Source organism: Diplotaxodon limnothrissa, linkage group LG1, assembly GCF_057381915.1.
Source record: "Diplotaxodon limnothrissa isolate DT_005_m linkage group LG1, D_limnothrissa_male_GT1.1, whole genome shotgun sequence".
In the NCBI taxonomy this organism is placed as follows: Eukaryota; Metazoa; Chordata; class Actinopteri; order Cichliformes; family Cichlidae; genus Diplotaxodon; species Diplotaxodon limnothrissa.
In genome coordinates, this window is record NC_140596.1 from 43,898,874 (window position 1) to 43,922,992 (window position 24,119).

The following is a 24,119-nucleotide window of genomic DNA, read 5'->3' on the forward strand; positions in this document are numbered from 1 at the left end:
GGATATCTGCCGATACCGATATGAATCCGATATAGTGTTTTTTAATCAACAAAACTGTTTTTTAAATATCTTGCTGCATTTTGTATAAGTTCATACTCAAGTTTAAAACAACAACTACACTAAAGCTATTCTGTTATACCTGTATGCAAAAAAAAATATTTCATAGTTCAGCAATACTGATCAATGTAATAAACTTAAACCTACACCATCCTCCCTATTCTGGTATTTTAAAGAGTACTTAGCGTAAATATTAAGCAACCTAACTAATAGGGTTCCAACTCCCAGCAACAACAAAAATAAATAAATAAAAAATAGGGAACCACCCCTCACACTCCACCTCATGATGCTTAATCGACGTAATCAACCTTAATTTGATGCAGTGTGAAAAAAAATGCACAGAAATCAATTATTTTTCAAGAAATATTAAATAGATTCAACATCTTTCTTCAACAAAATTGCAGACTGCACAGATGGTACCTTCCCAAAGGAAAAAGTACTATAGCTTACTAGGGTATATATATTAGACTTAATAGTCACTATATACAGTAATTGACTTCTATTCATTTTACATCAAATTAAAACTTTGGGTGTCAGATAATTATTTATTAAAAGCTCGACATTTTAAATGAGAATAAGAAAGAAAAGTATGTCTTTGTGCCCCCTTTTCCCTGTTAATGCCCTATCAGCCCCCCTGGCTAAACTTTGCTAGATCCGCCCCTGCACAGTTACCAGCGTCAGCTACGTAGAAAAAGATCCTCGAGTAGAAAGTAATATTAAATACATTCTAACAACAGCTGATCAAGCTTAAACGTGCTGCTGTTGTTCAGCCGCTGGTTTCCTCTTTCTGGTGCAAAGTGGGCCAAAAGCAAACTAGAGACACGGACTCGTGACAGAAAAGCCGATCAGCTGATCGTTAAGCAGTTTCATGATTGAAGTAGCAGCCAGAAGAGGCAGTCGCTTGTTAAGCTTAACGGAGGAATGCTTTACATTCAGAGATGGACTTACACACTTGCTTTACTTCTCTCGGGATAACTTTGTCGGAGATGAAATGCCGGGTTGCTAGCGAAGCTCCAAATGCTATCCAGACCACCAACAGGTCCCGCATGCCACAGCCGCTCTATCACGTGATGCATACTGCTCCGACGTGCTAACGTTCTGAGGTGAGTTACGGCGTGTTGCAAGTTTTGTGAGGTGCTTTCGTGATATTTAATGGATCGGATTACATTTTTTATTTTTCTCCGATATCCGATCCAGTAATTTAGGTCAGTATCGGACCGATACCGATACGTAATATCGGATCGGTATCGGACCGATACCGATACGTAATATCGGATCGGTCCATCTCTAGTTGGAATTATGGGGGACTCCAATTCAGTGACCCTTGGTCACTAGTGGAAACAGAAAATTTGCAATTTTTCTGAAATTATCTTAACCATTGCAGAGCTGTCCCAGATATACTAACCCATGCCTCTCTATCAAAATGTGATGGTTGATTGTTGTGTCAATGTCAGTCACAGTATTTAAAAGCTCATCTAAAGAGGTTGGTATAAATGAAGATAAAATGTTACTGTAGGGGTAGGGTAGGTGACACTGATAAAAGCATCAGGGGCTAATGTTTTGTATTTTATGGGTTTAATTTTATCCTTAAAATAGGTTTAAAATTCATAAAGTTAAAGTTAACTTCCCACTTTGAATCTGATTAAAATTTGTGTTATTTAAGAGACGGTCCGCTGTGTTAAAGAACTCTCTGGCTGTGCTTATTAGCAGTAATTAATGGTGAGAAATAGTTGGTCCATAAATATTTGGACAGAGGCAACTTTTTTTTTTAAACTGTTGTTCTGCTCAGATGCAGTTGAAGTTCAAATTTCAGCCTGAATTTAGTGAGTTGAACAAAAAGATTGTATAAAAATGTGAGAAAATAAAACACATTTTAACACAATCTTTTCATTTCACGGGCTTAAAACTAATTGAATGAATTAAATAACTGAAAATAAAATGTTAATTTCTAATACTTGGTTGAAAGCCCTTTGCTGGGAATGACAGCCTGAAGTTTTGAACTCATGGACATCACCAGATGCTGGGTTTCTTCCTCTTTAATGCTCTACCAGGCCTTTATTGCAGCAGCTTTCATTTGCTGTTTGTTTGTGAGACTCTTTGTCTGAAGTTTAGTGTTTAACTAGTGAAATGCATAATTATTTGGGTTAAGATCAGGTGACTGACTTGGACTATTTCACTTCTTTACCTTAATAAACTTCTGGCCAATCAGTTTGACTTCAGCAAACTTTAGTTTGCATTTAGCTGGATTCGAACAGACGGTCTGTCTCTGAACACCTCCGAATTAATTCAGCTGCTTCTGCCATAGTCACATCATCATTAAAAACTAGTGTCCAAGTGCCACTGCAGCCATGCACGCCCAAGCCATCACACTGTCTCTGCCGTGTTTTACAGATGATGTGGTATACTTTGGATCATGAACTGCATCTTCTTCATACTTTTTTTCTTGTCATCATTCTCATAGAAGTTGATCTTGGTCTCATCTGTCCAAGGAATGTTTTTCAGAGATGTGCTGGCTTTTTAGTTGTTTTTTAGCAGTCCAATCTAGCCTTTCAATTTTTGAAGCTTATGAGTGGCTTGCACCTTGCAGTGAACCCTCTGTATTTACTTTCATGCAGTCTCTTTATGGTAGATTTGGATAGCGATACACCTTCCTCCTGGAGAGTGTTGTTCATTTGGTTCGTGTTGTGAAGGGGTTTCTCTTCACCATAGATTTTAAGGGACTTAGAAACAAAAGTGTCTGGACTTTTCTGGAGTTTGTTGAAGACATTTTCACTTCTCATCCCAGAGCAACAGCGTTTGGGAAGGATCTCAACCCTGGATTATAGATACCAGACAGTTGGTGTCGTAAGCCACCCCCTCTGTTCTAAAATGGTCGTTCATAGTGGACATAGATGGCTTCTTTCTCAGATGAGAGGTGAAATGTCTTCAAGAAACTTAAAGAAGTCCAGATGCTTTTCTTTCCAAGCTCCTTAGACTACCGTGACCTGGATGACTGAGAACCTTCACAGACATTTCATTGGGTTTTTTTCTCTTCACTAAAATGCTGTTAGTGTACTACCATGGCCTCATTTGTCTGTTCACCTGGAAAACAGAAAGAAGAAACATGATCTAATTAAATACATAAATGGCCAGAAATAAACAAATCAGTTTCAAAATATAGAGTTAATACTGAAGTCAGGTGTTTTTAAAACAACAACAACAAAACCCTCCCCAAACATCTAAAGTATGTCCATGGTTATGTGTAGGTCCAACAACATGCTGTTTAAAACCAAAAGACTTCATTATTCTGGGGATAATGGATTAAGATAAGGGAAACAAGTAAGATCATTAACATAAATGATAAAATCCCCAGCAAAAATAATATGATTACATAAAAATACTATTGACGATTTAGAAAACAAAATTTTGGAGGTGTTTTATGCTTTAAAAAGCAGCACCTGAAAGCTACAGACTTTATCAACCTTAATAGGTGAGCATTTAAACTGTTAAACATTACAGGCAAACCTCCACCCTGCCCACTTTCTCTGGAAGGAATTAAACAATCATAAGTGGGAGGGCATAATTCACCAAATAGACCGTACTCTCCAGATTTCATCCACATTTCTGTTAAGAACAAAATCAAGCCAATAGAGATGGAGGAAAACCAGGTGTGGAGGTTGAGCACCTTGCTTTATTGCCCCATTCCACGGCCACAGGTGTGAGTGTGGTCAGAGATAAAAACGCTATTGCAGAGGTTTTTTTACTGTGTCAAAAAGATGCAGAAGCGTGCATTTCAGTATCGTGGACTGCTGTTTTGGAATATCATTTGTGCCTGTGTCTGCCAAGAAAATTCTCTAAAATGTCCAAGACTATGGCGCCTTGGATAGATAGGGTTTAGAGAGACTTTTCGGAGATGCTAGATGATGTGTGTAGACCTATCTGAGGGAGAACCTGTGGCCGGAGATTAATGAGATGGGGCTGCTCTACTCACCTTTAGATGATCTGCAGACCAGGCAGAACAATCCTGAGTGCACTATTTCACAACTGGGTGATGGTTACGAGTGAGAGCATAGGAGGAGGTCCGTTGCAAGTGGAGGGAATTCTTGCTTGTCCAGGATGTTGTACCTGTTGAAGATGGAGGCTAGCTGGATTATTTATTCATTTATTTATTTATTTTCCTCGGCAGCTGCTCTTTTAGACTCTGGACCCAATGTAACTGCCATGGAGTCAAGCTGACCAGTTTCTTCAAGTTCCTAGAGATCCACGGCCGGGTGATAGGAAACTGGGATAGACTTCAATACTGTTTCTGCTGGGGCAATGGCAGTTGCACCCACTCTAACTAAGAAATCGATTAGGTTAATCCAGCCCTTTAAAACTAATGGACACGTGAGCTGTTTTCCAAGGCTGTCTGTCTTGACTACACTTTCCAATAAAGGTGAAAAAGAGAAATATTTGCAATGGTTGGAGCTGAAACGTTGTAGACATGTAGTGTGAGTTGTGGAGGAGTGGAATTTATGGAGAATTTCATGTCAGCTATCCAAGATAGAATTTTTGTTTTTGTAAAGTTTTGTTTATTAAAATAACCTTGTTGAATTTAATTTCTCTGGAATCTTGCAGCATTTTGTGATGAAAGCTGGCACACGTGTAGAGAAGGTAACCCAGAGGAGTAGTCCACTGACAATTTCATGTTTACAGTAGAGATGGCACGTTACAATATCATAAATTTGGATATCTGCCGATACCGATATGAATCCGATATAGTGTATTTTTAATCAATAAAACTGTTTTTAATATGTTGCTGCATTTTGTATAAGTTTACACTCAAGTTTAAATAAACAACAACACTAAAGCTATTCTGTTATACCTGTATGCAAAAAATACACTGCACCCAAAATATTTCATAGTTCAGCAACACTGATCTAATAAACTTAAACCTGCACCATCATTCCTATTCTGGTATTTTAAAGAGTACTTAGCAGAAATATCAAACAACCTAACTAATAGGGCTGCCAACTCCCAGCAAAAAAAAAAAAAGGGAACCACCCTCCGCCTCGTGATGACGTAATCAACTTTAATTTAATGTACGTGTGTAAAAAAATAAATAAATTAAATAATTTTTTTTTAAAAATGCACAGAAATCAATTATTTTTCTACAATAATTAAATAGATTCAACATCTTTCTTCAACAGAACTGCAGACTGCACAGATGGTATCTTCCCAAAGGAAAAAGTACTATAGCTTACTAGGGTATATTAGACTTAACAGTTACTATATACAGTAATGGACTTCTATGTATTTTACATAAGATTAAAACTTTGGGTGTAAGATTCAGATAATTATTTATTAAAAGCTCAACATTTTAAATGAGAATAAGAAAGAAAAGTATGTCTTTGTGCCCCCTTTTCCCTGTTCATGCCCTATCGGCCCCCCTGGCTAAACTTTGCTAGATCCGCCCCTGCACAGTTACCAGCGTCAGCTACGTAGAAAAAGATCCTGGTGTAGAAAGTAATATTAAATACATTCTAACAACAGCTGATCAAGCTTAAACGTGCTGCTGTTGTTCAGCTGCTGGTTTCCTCTTTCTGGTGCAAAGTGGGCCAAAAACAAAGGAGAGAGACGATCAGCTGATCATTGATCAGTTTCATGATTGAAGTAGCAGCAGGAGAGAGAGATATCGGTTGTTAAGCTTAATGCAGGAATGCTTTACAAACACTCAGGGATGAACTTACACACTTGCTTTACTTCTCTGTGGGATCACTTTCTCGGAGATGAAATGCCGGGTTGGTAGTGAGGCTTCAACCAGACCGCCGAGAGGTCTCGCGCAGCCGCTCTATCACGTGACGCACACTGCTCCGACGTGGTAAGGGTATGAACGAAGTTAAGTCATGTTGTGACAAGTTTTGTGAGGTGCTTTTGTGATATTTAATGGATCGGATTAAATTTTGAATTTCTCTCCGATATCCGATCCAGTAATTTAGGTCAGTAGTGGACCGATACGTAATATCGGATCAGTCTATCCCTAGTTTACAGTCACAGATGAATTTTAATAAAATTTGTATGTGATGTTATAATTTTCTAACATTTCTAACAGGACGTTATCACATTCCTTTGAAGTTTTTAAATTTGAGCACACGTGAAACCTGAAAGCAGTTTGAGATGAAACTTGGCCCAGAGGAGAGAAAAAATCTGAAAGTTTCACATCAACTGTTAAGGGTGACTTTTAATGAATTTTTGAATATGATGCAATCAGGCTCTTTCAGTGCAATGTTTGTTTTTATGTCTGCGCAAGCTTACATTTGCGATCAGCAATGAAGGAGAATCGGTGCAGTTGTAAAAGTGCAAGAAAATTTATATGGTGGACAGGAGGCGGCTGGCCTCACTGCGGCTCACAAATGATAGCTAACTTGACTGTGTCACAAATGCAGCCCAATACTGCAAATTTCGCATTGCTATAGGAAATAAAAATCACCAGTTTTCCACAGGCGAATATCAGTGTGCATACAGGGAGTGCAGAATTATTAGGCAAGTTGTATCTTTGAGGAATAATGTTATTATTGAACAACAACCATGTTCTCAATGAACCCAAAAAACTCATTAATATCAAAGCTGAATGTTTTTGGAAGTAGTTTTTAGTTTGTTTTTAGTTTGAGCTATTTTAGGGGGATATCTGTGTGTGCAGGTGACTATTACTGTGCATAATTATTAGGCAACTTAACAAAAAACAAATATATACCCATTTCAATTATTTATTTTTACCAGTGAAACCAATATAACATCTCCACATTCACAAATATACATTTCTGACATTCAAAAACAAAACAAAAACAAATCAGCGACCAATATAGCCACCTTTCTTTGCAAGGACACTCAAAAGCCTGCCATCCATGGATTCTGTCAGTGTTTTGATCTGTTCACCATCAACATTGCGTGCAGCAGCAACCACAGCCTCCCAGACACTGTTCAGAGAGGTGTACTGTTTTCCCTCCTTGTAAATCTCACATTTGATGATGGACCACAGGTTCTCAATGGGGTTCAGATCAGGTGAACAAGGAGGCCATGTCATTAGTTTTTCTTCTTTTATACCCTTTCTTGCCAGCCACGCTGTGGAGTACTTGGACGCGTGTGATGGAGCATTGTCCTGCATGAAAATCCTGTTTTTCTTGAAGGATGCAGACTTCTTCCTGTACCACTGCTTGAAGAAGGTGTCTTCCAGAAACTGGCAGTAGGACTGGGAGTTGAGCTTGACTCAATCCTCAACCCGAAAAGGCCCCACAAGCTCATCTTTGATGATACCAGCCCAAAACAGTACTCCACCTCCACCTTGCTGGCGTCTGAGTGGGACTGGAGCTCTCTGCCCTTTACCAATCCAGCCACGGGCCCATCCATCTGGCCCATCAAGACTCACTCTCATTTCATCAGTCCATAAAACCTTAGAAAAACCAGTCTTGAGATATTTCTTGGCCCAGTGTTGACGTTTCAGCTTGTGTGTCTTGTTCAGTGGTGGTCGTCTTTCAGCCTTTCTTACCTTGGCCATGTCTCTGAGTATTGCACACCTTGTGCTTTTGGGCACTCCAGTGATGTTGCAGCTCTGAAATATGGCCAAACTGGTGGCAAGTGGCATCCTGGCAGCTGCACGCTTGACTTTTCTCAGTTCATGGGCAGTTATTTTGCGCCTTGGTTTTTCCACACGCTTCTTGCGACCCTGTTGACTATTTTGAATGAAACGCTTGATTGTTCGATGATCACGCTTCAGAAGCTTTGCAATTTTGAGACTGCTGCATCCCTCTGCAAGATATCTCACTATTTTTGACTTTTCTGAGCCTGTCAAGTCCTTCTTTTGACCCATTTTGCCAAAGGAAAGGACATTGCCTAATAATTATGCACACCTGATATAGGGTGTTGATGTCATTAGACCACACCCCTTCTCATTACAGAGATGCACATCACCTAATATGCTTAATTGGTAGTAGGCTTTCGAGCTTATACAGCTTGGAGTAAGACAACATGCATGAAGAGGATGATGTGGACAAAATACTCATTTGCCTAATAATTCTGCACTCCCTGTATGAGGAGAATCGTGCAGACATCTAATTTCTCGCTGAGGAGTTTCAACAGCGTGTCCTGGATTTTGCTGGTTTTTCCTCTCCTTTCTCCGTGAACCCCGGTGACGCTCCAGACCACCTGCAGGTGGAGCTCATCAAGCTACAGTGTGACGCTCAGTGTCACATTTGGCACCAACAGCTCCTGCTTTTCAACTTTTACCACCAGCTTTATGAAAGCAGGTTCCAAGAGATTTGAACATTTCTAAGAAATTGATAAGCTTGTTTGGCAAGACATTCTTGGTTATGAACTTTAGCAAGAAGTCACCAGCATGACATCTTGTGCATCAAAATCACTGTCTCTGAGCCAGACCTGGCCTTTTTAATGCAATCGAGATCTCAGTGTCACCCTTCACATTAGTGCAGGCAAGTTATTTGTTAAGTCTTTTGAGGAGAATGAATTCTACAATCTCAGTGAATGGATTTTTATTGGAGGATATGTTTAACCTTCTCAAAAGTTTTCAATAGTGATTTTGGTAAAACAGTTAAGATTTATTTGCGTTCTGTGTGAAGAAATGAAAAGTATGCCATTTGCAATAAAAATGTCATTAAATAATTCATTTGCATTTAATGTTAATGGTTTGTAGAATGTCAGGCTGAATGGTCAGCCCCCACCTCTCCTCCCCACATCGGGCCCTCTTTGCAAAAGGTTTGGACACCCTGGTATACTGTTTGGTTCTGAGATGTTTTCCAATTTCTTCTATTACTATACTGTTTCTAAGAAGCTCCCGTGAAAGTTTTTCAATAACCAGACTATGCCATTATAGTGATGGGGACTACAACACACATTTGTAATCTGTCCTTAATTGGAACAAGTCCGAGTGGCTTTTGGAGAACTACTAACATATAGAAGTTCCTGTACTTTATGAAACATATAATGTGTTTGGTCACTGTGTGATTGTCTGTCCCTGTGTGTTAGCCCTGCGACAGACTGGCGACCTGTCCAGGGTGTACCCCGCCTCTCGCCCTATGACAGCTGGGATAGGCTCCAGCGCCCCCCGCGACCCTGAAAAGGACAAGCGGAAGCGAATGGATGGATGGATGGATGGTCACTGTGTGTTAGACAAAAAGATGGAAAGTACAGCTACTGCTGTGGTATTATCCCACATGTTTGTCTATAAATCAGTCCTCAACAATTCTTAAAAAGAAACCACTGTTTTCTTGAAACTTTTTAATTTTGTAAACGGAATAGATATTGATTGATTGATTGATTGATTGAATCTTTATTTTGAACATGTTGAAAAAGTATAAAAAAAAAAATAGAATTAAAAGAGACAAATGAACAAAGCAAACAAAAGGAAAACGAGCAACCACAACTCCAAATAACGTCCATGTTCAAAAAGGAGCAGGAAGAAGCATAAGCTTATTTAATCCCACCCCTTTTCCACTATCTAGTATCAATAGACTACAGAAATACCTCCTTGTAATTACATTATATGTTATGTGTAATTTTTTATTTTTTATTTTTTTTTAATATATACACATATGTTTCTATCTATCCATACCTACGTATATACACACATACGCACATATACACATTTTCAATAACCCCATTAACACCTGAAGGATACACAACCTACAATTTTATATATATTTAATATATATATATATATATATATATATATATATATAGAAACCCAAGAAAGAGGAGGGAGACGAGGAACCATCATGGAAGGACAGGCCCCTGCACGGTATGTACCACCGGCAGATAGAGGAGGTGGCTGATATCCAGAAATCCTACCAGTGGCTGGACAAAGCTGGACTGAAAGACAGCACAGAGGCACTAATCATGGCAGCACAAGAACAAGCTCTGAGCACAAGATCCATAGAGGCTGGGGTCTATCACACCAGGCAAGACCCCAGGTGCAGGCTGTGTAAAGATGCCCCAGAGACAATCCAGCACATAACAGCAGGGTGCAAGATGCTAGCAGGCAAGGCATACATGGAACGCCATAACCAAGTGGCCGGCATAGTGTACAGGAACATCTGTGCCGAGTATAACCTGGAAGTCCCGAGGTCAAAATGGGAGATGCCCCCAAGGGTGGTGGAGAATGACCGAGCTAAGATCCTGTGGGACTTCCAGATACAGATGGACAAAATGGTGGTGGCTAACCAACCGGACATAGTGGTGGTAGACAAACAGAAGAAGACGGCCGTAGTGATCGATGTAGCGGTTCCGAATGACAGCAATATCAGGAAGAAGGAACACGAGAAGCTGGAGAAATACCAAGGGCTCAGAGAAGAGCTCGAGAGGATGTGGAGGGTGAAGGCAACGGTGGTCCCCGTGGTAATCGGAGCACTAGGTGCGGTGACTCCCAAGCTAGGCGAGTGGCTCCAGCAGATCCCGGGAATAACATCGGAGATCTCTGTCCAGAAGAGCGCAGTCCTGGGAACAGCTAAGATACTGCGCAGGACCCTCAAGCTCCCAGGCCTCTGGTAGAGGACCCGAGCTTGAAGGATAAACCGCCCGCAGGGGCGTGCTGGGTGTTTTTTTATATATATATATATATATATATATATATATATATATATACACACATACATACACACACATATACATATACACATATATATATATACATACATACATACATACATACATATACACATACATATATACCCATACCAACAAACCCGTGCATGCGCACACACATGAAAATATTAGACAAGAACACCCTATCAAATCTCTACCTTTTCCCTGTACCCTGTAAAAACCATATCCTTAAACCGCTTTTTAAACTGCGCCATGCTTGGACATTGCTTCATATCTTTACTTAGTCTGTTCCACAGCTTCACTCCACACACAGAGATGCAAAAACTTTTTAATGTTGTACGGATACGAGGATGTTTTAAATTTAATTCCCCCCTCAAATTGTATCCCCGTTCCCTTTTAGAAAACATTTTTAGAATATTGTCAGGAAGCAGGTTATTTATTGCTTTATATATAATTTGTGCTGTGAGAAAATGAACCAGATCTGTGAATTTTAGAATTTTTGATTTTAAGAATAGTGGATTTGTATGATCTCTGTAACCAGTTTTATGGATTATCCTTATGGCCCTTTTTTGTAATATAAAGATTGATGATAGCGAACATTTGTAAGTATTGCCCCAAACCTCTGCACAGTAATTCAAATACGGTGCAATCAGGGAACAATAGAGAATGTGGAGTGATTTGTGGTCCAGAATGTGTTTTACTTTACTCAAGATTGAGACACTTCTTGAAATTTTGTTATGTATATGATTTATATGAGACTTCCAGTTTAATTTATCATCTATAATCACACCAAGAAACTTATGTTCAAGTACTCTTTCAATTTCCACACCATCTACATGAATCTGCACTTGTGCATTTCTAAGGGAATTCCCAAATAAGATAATTTTAGTTTTACTTAGATTTAGCGATAGTTTGTTCCTGTTAAACCATTTTTTAATTTTGCACATTTCTGAAGTAATTGTATCCAGCAGCTCCTTTAGATTCCCCCCAGAACAAAAAATATTTGTGTCATCTGCAAATAATACTAATTTTAATATATCAGATGCCTTACAAATATCATTTATATAAATAATAAATAATTTTGGACCCAGTACAGAGCCTTGTGGAACACCACAAGCAATGTCCAAGCATGATGAGGAATGGACACCCAGCTTCACAAATTGTTTCCGGTCACTTAAATAATTTTTCACCCATTGCAGTACAACCCCCCTAATCCCGTACCGTTCCAGTTTATTAATTAATATGTCATGATTGATTGTGTCGAATGCTTTCTTGAGATCCAGAAATACTCCAGCTGCATACTGTTTCTGATCTATAGCATTCGTAATCTCCTCAATTGATTCGATTAATGCCAGAGATGTTGATCTTTTTGATCTGAATCCATATTGACTGTCAGAGAGTAATTTATATTTATCTAAGAATTTGTCTAATCGTTTATTAAACAGGTTTTCTAGGATTTTGGAGAATTGTGGTAGTAAAGAAACAGGCCTGTAATTTGTGAAGTGGCGTCTATCCCCGGTTTTATACAGCGGCACAACTTTAGCTATTTTCATTTTGTTTGGCACTTTTCCCGTCTGAAATGATAAGTTGCAAATATATGTTAGAGGTCCTACAATTCCTTCAATGACCTTCTTGACGATTTTCATGTCAATATCATTACAATCAGTGGATGTTTTATATTTACACATGTGTACAATGTCAATTATTTCTTTTTCCTCCACTGATGTGAGGAACATTGAGTTAGGGTTCCTATCAATCAGGTTTTCACTACATTCTACTGATGGCAGTGACTCAGGAATTTGTTCTGCCAGTTTTGGTCCAATATTTACAAAATAATGATTAAAGCTGTTGACCTCATCAGCAGTGTTTTCCATAATATTGCCATTATCGATAAAGTATTGTGGATAACTTTGTTGTCCAGAATTATTTTTAATGATACCGTTTAAAACATCCCATATTCCTTTCATATTATGTTTATTGTTGTTCAATATTTTACTATAATACTCCTTTCTACATACACGTATAATATTGGTCAACTTATTTTTGTATTTTTTATATTTATTTTCAGCTTCTTTTGTTCTTTGTTTTAGGTATTCCCTATAGAGTGTATTTTTCTTTTTACATGCATTTTGTAAACCCTTAGTGAGCCATGGTCTATCTGAATATTTGTGCTTTCTGTTGTATTTTATTGTTGGACAGTTTTTATCGTACAACTCCATGAATATTCTTAAAAATATGCCATATGCAATATCAATATCAGCTTCTTTGTACACCTTGTCCCAGTCCTGATTTAATAGAGCGTTCTTAAATGCAGTCATAGTTTCTTCTGTCCTTACACGTCTGTATCTCAGTTGTTCTTCATGCTGATTTTTCTTATAATTAGTGTCATAAACTGCAAAAACTGGTAGGTGATCACTGATGTCATTAATTAATATTCCGCTCACAATGTTGTTTTCCATATTGTTAGTGAAAATATTGTCAAGTAAGGTGGCACAATGTGGTGTAATTCTGCTAGGCCTGGTTATTTTAGGATGTAAACTCAAACTGTACATAGTGTTTAGGAATTCGTCGGTCATTTTATGCTTTTTTGGATTCAACAGGTCAATATTAAAATCACCACAGATAAACATAACTTTTTGATTTGTTTTAGAGAATATTTCCTCTATGAAGTCATTAAATACTTGAATACTAGAGCCAGGTGTTCTATATATACAGCTAATTATTACATTTTTTTCTTTTTCCTTATAAATTTCAATTGTTATACATTCTAGTAAATTATCAATTACAGTTGTCATACTTTCTACCACCTTGTAGTTTAGGTTTTTATCCACATACACAGCTACTCCCCCTCCACTCTTGTTCCTTCTATTTACAAAATTCACTTCATATCCCTCCAGTCCAAAGTCCATTCCTTTCTCCGCATTGATCCATGTTTCAGAAATGGCAATAATTCCAAATGGATTTGTCAACTCATTTAGATATTCCTTTATATTGTTGAAGTTGGCATACAGACTTCTGCTATTAAAATGGATTATTGATAATTTATTTTCCGTGTTGATGGTGTGCTTAAACTGTTCATCAGTGAAGTAGCAGCAGTTACAGCTGATGTTGTAGAAGAAATTATTTTCCGGGTCTATATCCTTTTCTAAGTCTAGAACATTATGGTCTGTGTATCGAAATGTTCTCAGTTCCAGATTATCATAAAGAGAATTCCAATGAGTTATGTTGATATTGTTGCTGTATGCAGATGAAGTTCTTTTGGACTGTGCCATGTGTTGTGTTGTGTGTCACGTCACATGTGTATTCATACCTCCAGAGTAAGTTGACCTCAGTATTTGTCCAGCTCTTCCATATTTCTGATGACCAACACTTTGGCTTGTTCCGGTGTTCCATTGAGTTTAATGAATACTTTGCAGTTGGTGGTCCATGTATTTTGAATTTTTCCCTGTTTCTTCAAGTAACGTGCTTTCCTGGCAATGTCCGCATTTCTTTTTATCAGATGTTCGTTCATGAAGACATCGGATCCTTTCAGTTTCCTTCCTTGTTTTAACAGTGCTGTTTTCTGTTTTCTGTTTGCAAATCTCACAATGATGGCTGGTTTGTTACTGTCATTTTTTCGGGGTAGAGGGTGGCAAGCCTCAATGTTGTTATAATCCACTTCCACACCTTTGGACCGTAGAAAGGTAACCACTTGATGCTCCGTGGAGTTGACATCTTCCTCTCCTGGCCCTCCTACATTGTCAGTGGCGACCGCCCGGGCGTATGACCGGGGTTTGATGCGAAGCCCCGTGATGATAACATCGTTCATCCGGGTGTACTGCTCCAAATCCGCCACTCTGTTCTCCAGGTACGCCAGCCGCCGATCCTTCTCGGCGTTCTGGATGCGGAGAGCCTTAACTTCCTCGACCAGGTCCAGGATGGCTTTCTGCTGCAGTTTGACAGTAGAAATCTCCTCTGTCATAAACTCCAGCGACTTCTTAATATCGTCTTAATATCGTCTCCTTCCTCGGCTGATATCATTTCATCAACAGCATATACGTGTTATTGTGGATCTGATTTGAATGAATAATAATAATCGTTGATGAATTAAACACAACCCATGTTGTTTTAAAATCATGTGCGGCTCTAAACGGCTCATGGGCAGCACAGTGGTGGAGTGGTTCGCACTGTCGCCTTGCAGCATTCAGATTCCTGGTTGGAAACCCAACAGGGGCCTTTCTTTGTGGAGTTTAAAAGTTCTGTCCATGCTGGGTGGGTGGTGGTGGTGCTCTGGCTTCCATCTCTGATTAGATTAAGTGCTTAACATGTATAGAATAAAGTGCTCCATGAACATGTAGGTTAAATTATGTTACATGTATTCTTCACTGACCACATTAATGAGTTAAGAATTGTTATTTGCAAAATGCATGCGTGCATAATAGGGTTATCTTTATTGAGCTGAATTTTATCAACACCTTGCCTATGAATGTTTATGAAGTGTTAACAGTAGTTATTTCCCTTGTACTTTGTGAGGTACAGGAGTTTAAGAAAGTTTACATCACTGTCATTTGTTATTTTTAATGCATATTGTAATACAAGGCATTATTTTATCCTTTGCTTCTTCTGTTATGTGACATTCTGTGCATTTTCTAGAGGTGGCAAAATAACCCCTCAAAACACTATTATTATTCTGACATTTGCTAAACCTAGAGTAATATTAGTTTATTTTTATGTTTTAAAAAAGACTGAATTAATTGAACCAGTTATACTACTAATCTTCTGAAATTGAATATATTGATTTTATTTTTGGTTTGCTTTGTTAATGTCCTTTGTTTTTAATTAGCAAAAAAGGAAAAACATGATCTTTGTATGATGTGAATCAGCTGAGTAAGATTTTTCTTTTTCAATCTCTGGCAGGTTGCTGTTTTGTAACTTACTATAGCCGCAAATCAGCCTTAGAAGCGCAGAATGCTCTGCACAACATGAAGATTCTGCCAGGGGTAGGTGATAGTCCTTGATTTGCCCTTTCATCACATGTGCAGTTCACATTGAAACCTTGAACTTGAATTTTTGGTTATCCATCAGAAAAGTGGATAGAGATTAAGCATATTTTGTCTGTCTGAAAGGAAATTAAATCACTCATTTTGAGACATCAAAGGCTATTGATTTCTGTGACGTCTCTATTTTTTTCAGCAGTTGTCCACAGAGGTGCACTAAGCATTTACCCTCCAGATTCTTTGCATAGCAGTTGGTGTGATGTTCCCAATAATACTGGAAAAATAGAAAAGTAAAACTGCAGATTAGAGGAATTAAACGGCAAATTGACTAAGGAAGATAAAAAAAATATCAGTTCAAGAAAAAAACCTGTCTCCCCCTGTTTATCAGGATTGGTTCAGTTTAAATCGCAATCCTTATAATCATACTTTTTTCAATGAACTATGAAACTATTAAACCTACAAATTCACTAACAAGTGGCTAAGAAAGAATAAAAGGAGGGTTTAAAAGTGCTAAGTACATAAATAGCTATCCACTGTCAAATCTTAACTAGTTTTCTTGATATTAAGATAGGGTTAGTGTTTGGGTCGGTCAGCTATGGGGCCTCCTCCGAGTGGGATATGCCCCGAACACCTCACCCAGGAGATGCTCAGGGGGTATGCTAATCAGATGCCCCAACCACCTTAACTGTCTTTTTTCGATCCTGAGGAGTAGTGGTTTTACTCTGAGCCCCTCTCGAATGACTCCTCTCCCTATCTCTACAGGAGAGCCCAGCCATTCTTTGAAGGAAACTAATTTCTGCTGTTGTATTTGCACAATCTCCCTCTTTTGGGCTTTACCCAAAGCTCGTGACAGTAGGAAGGTGAGGGTAGGTTACACAGACTGGCTGGTAAATTGAGAGCTTCCCTTTTACACTCGGCTCCCTCTTTGGCACGACCGACAGTGTCTGTATAAATGCAGACGCTTCCACAGGTCCATCTCTGTCTCTCACTCTCCTCTCACTTGTAAACACAACGCAGAGATAAACTCCTCCACTTCAGGCAGCAACTCATCCCTGACCCGGACTGAGCACTTCACTCTTTTGCTGCTGAGGACCATGGCCTTTGATTTTGAGGTGCGGATTTTTATTCCCACAAATTCACACTGGGAACCACTCTAGTGCTTGTTGGAGGGCCTCGGGGTACTGGTCGTTTGGTACTGGGCCGCGAGAGTTGAGGCTCAGGTGTGAAATGTATGGTTTTCAGGGTTTTTATCGGTTTTCAGCGTTATTTTGTTATCGTTTTTATCGTTAACTCGGTTTTCCTGGGTCTTTTCACGTGTGTTATGAATAAATCTTTTTTTCGGTACCAGTACTAGTTTTATTTTGTTGTATTTATCCGCGACACCTTAAAGGCCGGTCCATGAAAATATTGTCGGGCATAAACCGGTCCGTGGAGCAAAAAAGGTTGGAGAGCGCTGTCTTAGAGGATAAAGAGCTAGTCCAGTGTTCCGCGACCAAGACGAAAACCGCATTGTCCCTCCTCTATCCGAGGTTCCACTAATGGACCTACTGCACCCTGCCATTTACCTTCTGAGGAGTACAATCCCCCCTCCGTGTGATGTTGCAGAAAGACTTTCCACTTAAAATGCAGTATTTCAAAAACAATCTAAGAAAAATGTCAATGCTTGATCAATAGTGAAAGTGTCACTCAGTTTTGTTTTTAAATTAATGAAAAAATGTTTTAAAAAAAAGCAGGTCTTTTAACATAAAAATGCAGCATAAACATGCACTTCCTTATTTTAAACAATCCTTGTCTATTTATTTTATTTTCTGTTCTTCTGTAAGAAGTAGTGTAGTGACAGTGCCCCCTACTGTAGAGAAAACTTGGTACAGATCGCAGCAGCCAGCTGATGCAAAAGGAGCTGATCTGTAGGCAAACATGTAATTCAGGACTTGTTGGGACAATACAATAGGACGTTGCCATGTCATATCTTAGTAAATAACTGCACTGAAGATGTTTCATGTGTCTTAAAGGAAAATATACCATTTGTCGATATTATCTATGTATGTATATGTATCTATGTAAAAGAGAAAGGTCTTTCTGTTTGTGGAGCTTTTCAGGTATCTGTAGTCAAATGGGATCCAAACATCTCTAACAAGCACACAATAGTAATTTTACATAACTTGGCACATGAAACCAACATATTCGTTTCTGTATCTCTACATGTTGTGTATTTTATGAAATAATATATATATTTACTGTCTTGCTCAGATGCACCATCCAATCCAGATGAAGCCCGCTGATAGTGAGAAAAACAATGGTAAGGATTTTGTAGCATAAGTACCTGCTAATAAACATACTTTTATGCATGTTGAATGTTGCAGGGCACCATAATTCTTGATATAATGCACAGAAGTTTAATGTTGTCTTATGTTTAATACAGCAGTGGAGGACAGAAAACTGTTTATTGGAATGATCTCCAAGAAGTGTAACGAGAATGATATCCGACTGATGTTTTCGCCATATGGACAGATAGAGGAGTGCCGGATACTCAGAGGCCCTGATGGACTTAGCCGTGGTAAGACTTATTTGTGATAAGGTTTAGCTTTCCAGCGTTTGCTATTCTGTTGCCAGGCTTATACACAATTACAGGTTGAAGTGTGATATTGTGTCTTGTCTGTCTGCAGCTTTGTTATATGGCTGAAAATGACTAAGTCCAGTAGTCATCTTTTGTAATAGTTTATGGTAAGTAGGGCTGCCACAAACGATTATTTTGATAGTCGACTAGTCACCGATTATTTTTGCGATTAGTCGACTAATCAGATCATCATCCATTGGACGTAAAACTACAGCTTATTGCACCAGCAGCATCTGCTCTTATATAACTATCATTAGCTTACAGCTTTAAGTGTGTAAGGTCTGTGCTAACTAACAATAAAGACAAGATGGTAGTTTATTAAATTTTAATGAAATCTGCAGATTGTTTCGGTAAAGTTTAATAAACTCCTTGCTATCTAAAATATAACAGGACACCGGAGTAAATTCTCGAGCATCTCACACTTCTGATGATCAGCTGTCTGCTTGACGTTTATTCAGCTGTGTAAAAACTATAACTTTAATCTCAGCCAAACCGATTTACTCAGGAACAAATAAAATACTAAAAAAAGCCAAACAATAACATTTTTAAGTTATCTAAGTGACTTATATATCATGTTTAACCTGAGTAGTGAAAGACGGAGGTGGGTTTGAAAATGATCTGCCGGGAGTCCGGTGTTCTCACGGCTCTAGTGACCTAGCCCCCGGCTAGCTATCGAGCTAGTGGGTAACAGACGTCTCCGAAAACGTCGGAGCGCTTTTGAAAATATGTGGTGTCTTGATAAACTGAGCAGATATTTGAGGTTTACACAGCTACATTCTCGCCTGAAAATATGTTAAACGTTTATTTTGTGACCCAGAAAGAATAATAAGAGTAATATTAAAACTAACTAGCTGCCGCCATTGTTGGAAACTGCGCTGGGCCGCGCTATGAATTCTGGGACACAGCTACTTCTTCTTCGGGGTTTAACGGCAGCTGGCATCCTTGTACATGCAGTGCTGCCATCTTCTGTTTCAGTCCGTTATTACACTCTTAAATCCTGCTACTTATTCCTGCGTCTTTTGGGATCTTACAAAGCTTCAAACGACGCGTCGACTATTAAATCACTCGACGACGATTTTAATAGTCGACGTAATCGTGACTAGTTGACTAATCGTGGCAGCCCTAATGGTAAGTAAACTAAAGAATTGTAAATTAAAACTCAGCGATCCCCAATGAGCAAGCACTTGCAGTATGGAGCAGAATAAAAACTCCCCTTTAACATGTAAAAACCTCTGGCCTGACCAGGCTCAGGGAGGGAAAGCTGTTTTCTTAGGCCAGATTAGAGAAGGAAAGACAGAAGAGTGTCCTGATAACAAAAATTAAACAGGACATAGCACAGATTATGAACCAGGAGCATAACCAAGAAAACTGTTCAAGATCTAATGCTCTACTGAATGCTTTATTAAAAAGGAAAGTGCATGCAGAACTAGGGGTAGGCGATGTATTAGATATACTTTATGTATTGCGAGTTTTGGTTTGGTTAAAATGGTTCTTTTGCAACCATAAACTATAAATTCCCATGGCAATATTAAGCTATGTGCATGTAATTCACTGTTTTGTTTTGTGATTTAACAAGGAGGATGCCAAACAAAATGCAGTAATTTGCCGTAAAACATGCCACAAAACTATTGCCACAAAGGGTAGCATTGCCATAAATTTATTCCACCAGCTGAAAAGTCATCCACTGGGGGTGGCTGTAGTTCAGGAGGTAGGTAGGTCACCTACTGATCGGAAGGTTAGTGGTTCGATTCCTGGCTCGTCCAGTCTGCGTGTCAAGTATCCTTGGGCAAGATACTAACCCCAAGTTGCTCTCCGATGCATCCATCGGAGTGTGAATGTAGTTCGTAAGCACTCTGTTTAGAAGTGCTTGTGCCAATGGGTGTGATTGGGTGAATGTGGCATGTTGTATAGAGCGCTTCTAGTACTCTGGGAGAGTTGAAACGCGCTATATAGGAATCAGTCTAGTCCATTTATCCTTCAACTGCAAAATGAAGAATGTTTTAAATGTTGCATGTCAACATCTCCCTACACACCAAAGAAAATATTGAATAAACCAGCTGTGATACCTGTGACTGCTCTTGGTCAGTCGCTTTTAGTCACTATCTAGACTTTTGTTTCTGTAATATGAGGTCATTGCATTTTTAATTTTACTGTTTTTATATGTTATAAGCACAAAAAAGAGCCTTTCTAATTTCACTCGTTTTATTTTGTCTTGCGAATTCTTGCTTGATGTACTTTCTTGTTGTTATGATCTTCAGTTTGTTGAAGCTCTAATGTTGACCACAGAAAGAGAGTTACTGTCACAGTATTGTCATTTGGAAAAAAACTTCTATGTACAACTGAGGGTTAAAAAATGATTGAAATAAAACATGTCAATTCATTCAGATTTATTGTATTCAAAGTAGAAAAAAATATTGAATGGTCGATTTGAATGAGTATACCAGTGCAATTTTATTCACTATACGGTTGAAAATAACATGTTTTTGGAAGTTATTTAAACACTTCATGATATATATCTTGAATCGCAATAAAAAATGCAAAAATATTACAATATTAGATTTTCCTGATATCACCCAGGCCTTTGCTGAATTTAAATTGCGAGGTGATTCCACAGAGCAGAATCTCTATTCTGTCTTAGGCATATCTAGGAAGCACAAATAAGCCTGGACTACATAATGCTTTCTACAGAATAGTCTGGTACTAATAGCTATAGGACCTGATCTTTAGGACTTTGTGTGGGCCTAAGCAAGACGTATACCGTATTTTTCGGACCATAAGGCGCACTGCCGATGAATGGGTCTGTTTTCATACATAAGGTGCACGGGATTATAAGGTACATTAAGTGAAACAAAACGGACAGATAAGTCAAACTTTACTCAACTCATTCCTCTTGCTTCCTCTACTTCCATAACATTGATTCATTAATGTTGAATTCTCTCACAGCTGCTCTATTCCCATGTCGTTGCAGTATATTAATGACTAACCTCGTATTGTGGATGAATTCTCAGTTGTTCTCCTGACCGAAGTTTGGTCCGTTTACAGCATCCAGCCATGCGATTAAAGTTGTCCAGCTATGGTTGTGCCATCAGTTAACCCTGATGGCACGCGTGCCCAGGGTTGTCAACCCCTGATTTACACCGTTTTTAACTCTCAGTGATCCCGTACTATTGTTTGACTTTGGGATCTAAAGCGAAAGGAGTTTTGGACCCAGATAACTCCGTGAGGCTCTTGACTACGGTAGCCGCAATCCTACGACAATCTAAGTGGTGTGGCTTCGTAGCTTACCAAAGTCATATTAAAAATTTTTGGGCGGTTTCTGGTGTCATGACGTAGTCAGTGGACCTATTCGGTGGCTGCTCCCCACAATCTTGATAGAAAAACACCGAAACTCGTTAACAGACAATTCAACTGGGCAAGACAAAGCTGGTGGCGGAATAAGGCAAAGGGAACTCAAAATGCCAAAGGGACAGGATAAAGCCACTTCCTAATGCTAGCATCGTGACAGGACAAGCTAGCATGAGCCCCGTTAGCATAGCTAGCAATTCAGCTGGTGAGCTACTAAAGGGTATCGAATCATTGAAATCAGAAATCAAACAAGATAATGAAGGTCTGAGAAGACATAGAAGACATGACACTGGAGCTAACCGAAGCGCTCTTCCAAAGCCTAAAAGCACAGAAATTGATCCGAAACAAGCTGGCAGATCTAGAATCAAAACCATCATTTAAAAGGGGTTACAGTTTCTAAAGTTGAACAATGAATAGGTCTCTTTGGTGATGATATAATAATATACTTACAGGATCCTGACACGACCTTTCCTCAATTGATTAAAGTATTTAAACATTTTGGTAAAAAATGAGGGTATAAACTAAACATCTTAAAGACTCACGTACTTTGTATGAACTATTCCCCCAGAGATTCAATTCAAAAGAAATATAAACTAAAATGGGACTCAAATAAGATCAAATATTTAGGTGTCTATCTAATCTGTGAATTAGGCACATTATATGAGGCAAATTATGGCAAGATTAGCAACGCGATTCAAAAAGATTTGACTAAATGGGCACCACTTGTCATGGATCTCCAGTCTATATACCAGACGTACAATTTGGCAAAAGTGATAAACTAGTGAGCAGATTTATTTGGAAAGCGACAAAGCCAAGAGTAAGATTTAAAACCCTCCTCCTCTTTCTTTTCCTAGTTGGACTCGCCCTCATGAATTTCAAGGAATACTTATATGCAGCCCAGCTGAGATATATTGTATACTGGTGCTCACCGGACTACACCTCAAAATGGAAACATATTGAGATAAATTATTGTTCATCATGTCAACCACAAGCAAGATTGGGAGAAGAAACTATACAGTCTACACATGCAAATCCTATTACTGAATTCACTATTAAACTCTGGTGGGTTATAGTGACGAAGTGTAGAATTGAAGAAGACTGCAAACTGTTGGTTTGGCCTGCATATTCTCAAAAATTCCTAAGTGGCTAATGGGATAGTACATTTTTAGGATGGATTAATAAAGGAATTATGGCAATGTGCACATTAATAGATGGGAAAATATTCAAATATTTCAACAAACTACACAGACAGTTTGGACTGGATAAATCAGACTTGTTTCCAATTAAGACACTTTTATAATACAGGAATCAGGAGGAAGGCCCTGAGGGAAGGTAGCCAGATAACAGAAATAATATCAGGTGCGTATAAAAATCTTCCATCAAAAATTGTATCAAAATTATATAATGGTCTGCGAAATTTGAATAGGAATGAAACATTATATATTAAACAAAAGTGGGGATTTGAATTACATCTTAAATTGTCAGAGGATGATTGGGGATTCACATGTCTCTCACAGCATAATTCCACTAGCTCTAGACAATGGAGAGAATATGGTTGGAAAAATGTAATTAGGTTTTTTATTACTCCTTATATCAAAAGCAAGCAGCTGAAAACACCCTAGCAATGCTGGAGACTATGTGGGGACTGGAACGCCACCATTCTCATGTGTTTTGGAAGTGCAAAAATGTCAAATCTTAGTGTATTGCGGTAACAATGAAGAAAGTATTTGGGTATGATGTGCCGTGCGAGGCCGAGTACTGTATTTTGGACTATTGGAAAAAAAAAACTTTGGCCCAGAGATTCTGTTCATTATGTTCCTTTTGTGTTCCTTCCCTTTTTTCTTTTCTTTTTGTTTGTATGTTCTATAAACTTGGAAAAAGTAAAAAAAAAATAAAAAGTATTAAAAAATATATATTTTTGACAGATTTTTGAGCACCGTGTACCACATAAAATTGTTTCGAGGTCTGTAAAAGCACAACCAGAATTCATACATAAGGTGCACCGGATTATAAGACGCACTGTCAATTTTTGAGAAAATTAAAGGATTTTAAGTGCGCCTTATAGTGCGGAAAATACTGTACATTAGAGGCCAAGTAAAGCTAATTGGTTTCTCAAGTCCCGATTTGTAGCCTTGAGATGAGCGTTTCCACCGCTGCAAAAAAAACAAGGAAGGGCAACTCTGACTATGAAACCATGTGCTCATTGGCTAATGACTGACAATGCATTAGGCCAAACCGTTCGGTTCTACAGATAATCTGCCATTTTGAAACATGGTCTAAGCAAAATTTACACAATAGACTCAGTTTGTTTTATTCAGTATCACCCAGAACAAATGACTAAGCCCATTTATTCACGACCAAAGTGTTTACCAAGGTCAAGATAGAAAATCTTTTTCCCATAGACTTCTGTAGGACCGGAAGTCTTTTTGTAGTCACAATCTGGTGACCCTCAGATATAATTTGGCACTTACAAATTGGCTTAATTTATTTGACCCCAAAGCTAGGCCCAACTTTTTTTTTTTACTGACTTATTGCTGTCACCTTATAACAGT

The 24,119-nt window shown here is 38.6% G+C and overlaps 1 protein-coding gene across 1 annotated transcript in view; it reads left to right on the top strand.

Annotated features, from left to right (window-relative positions):
- Nucleotides 1-24,119, top strand: part of celf1 (cugbp, Elav-like family member 1) — a 59,167-nt gene that overhangs the window by 14,005 nt on the left and 21,043 nt on the right. Inside the window, exons 4-6 of the mRNA XM_085350827.1 lie at nucleotides 15,526-15,608; nucleotides 17,856-17,904; nucleotides 18,028-18,162. Coding sequence (XP_085206953.1) covers nucleotides 15,526-15,608; nucleotides 17,856-17,904; nucleotides 18,028-18,162 — 267 coding nt within the window. The remainder of the gene's footprint in view (nucleotides 1-15,525; nucleotides 15,609-17,855; nucleotides 17,905-18,027; nucleotides 18,163-24,119) is intronic.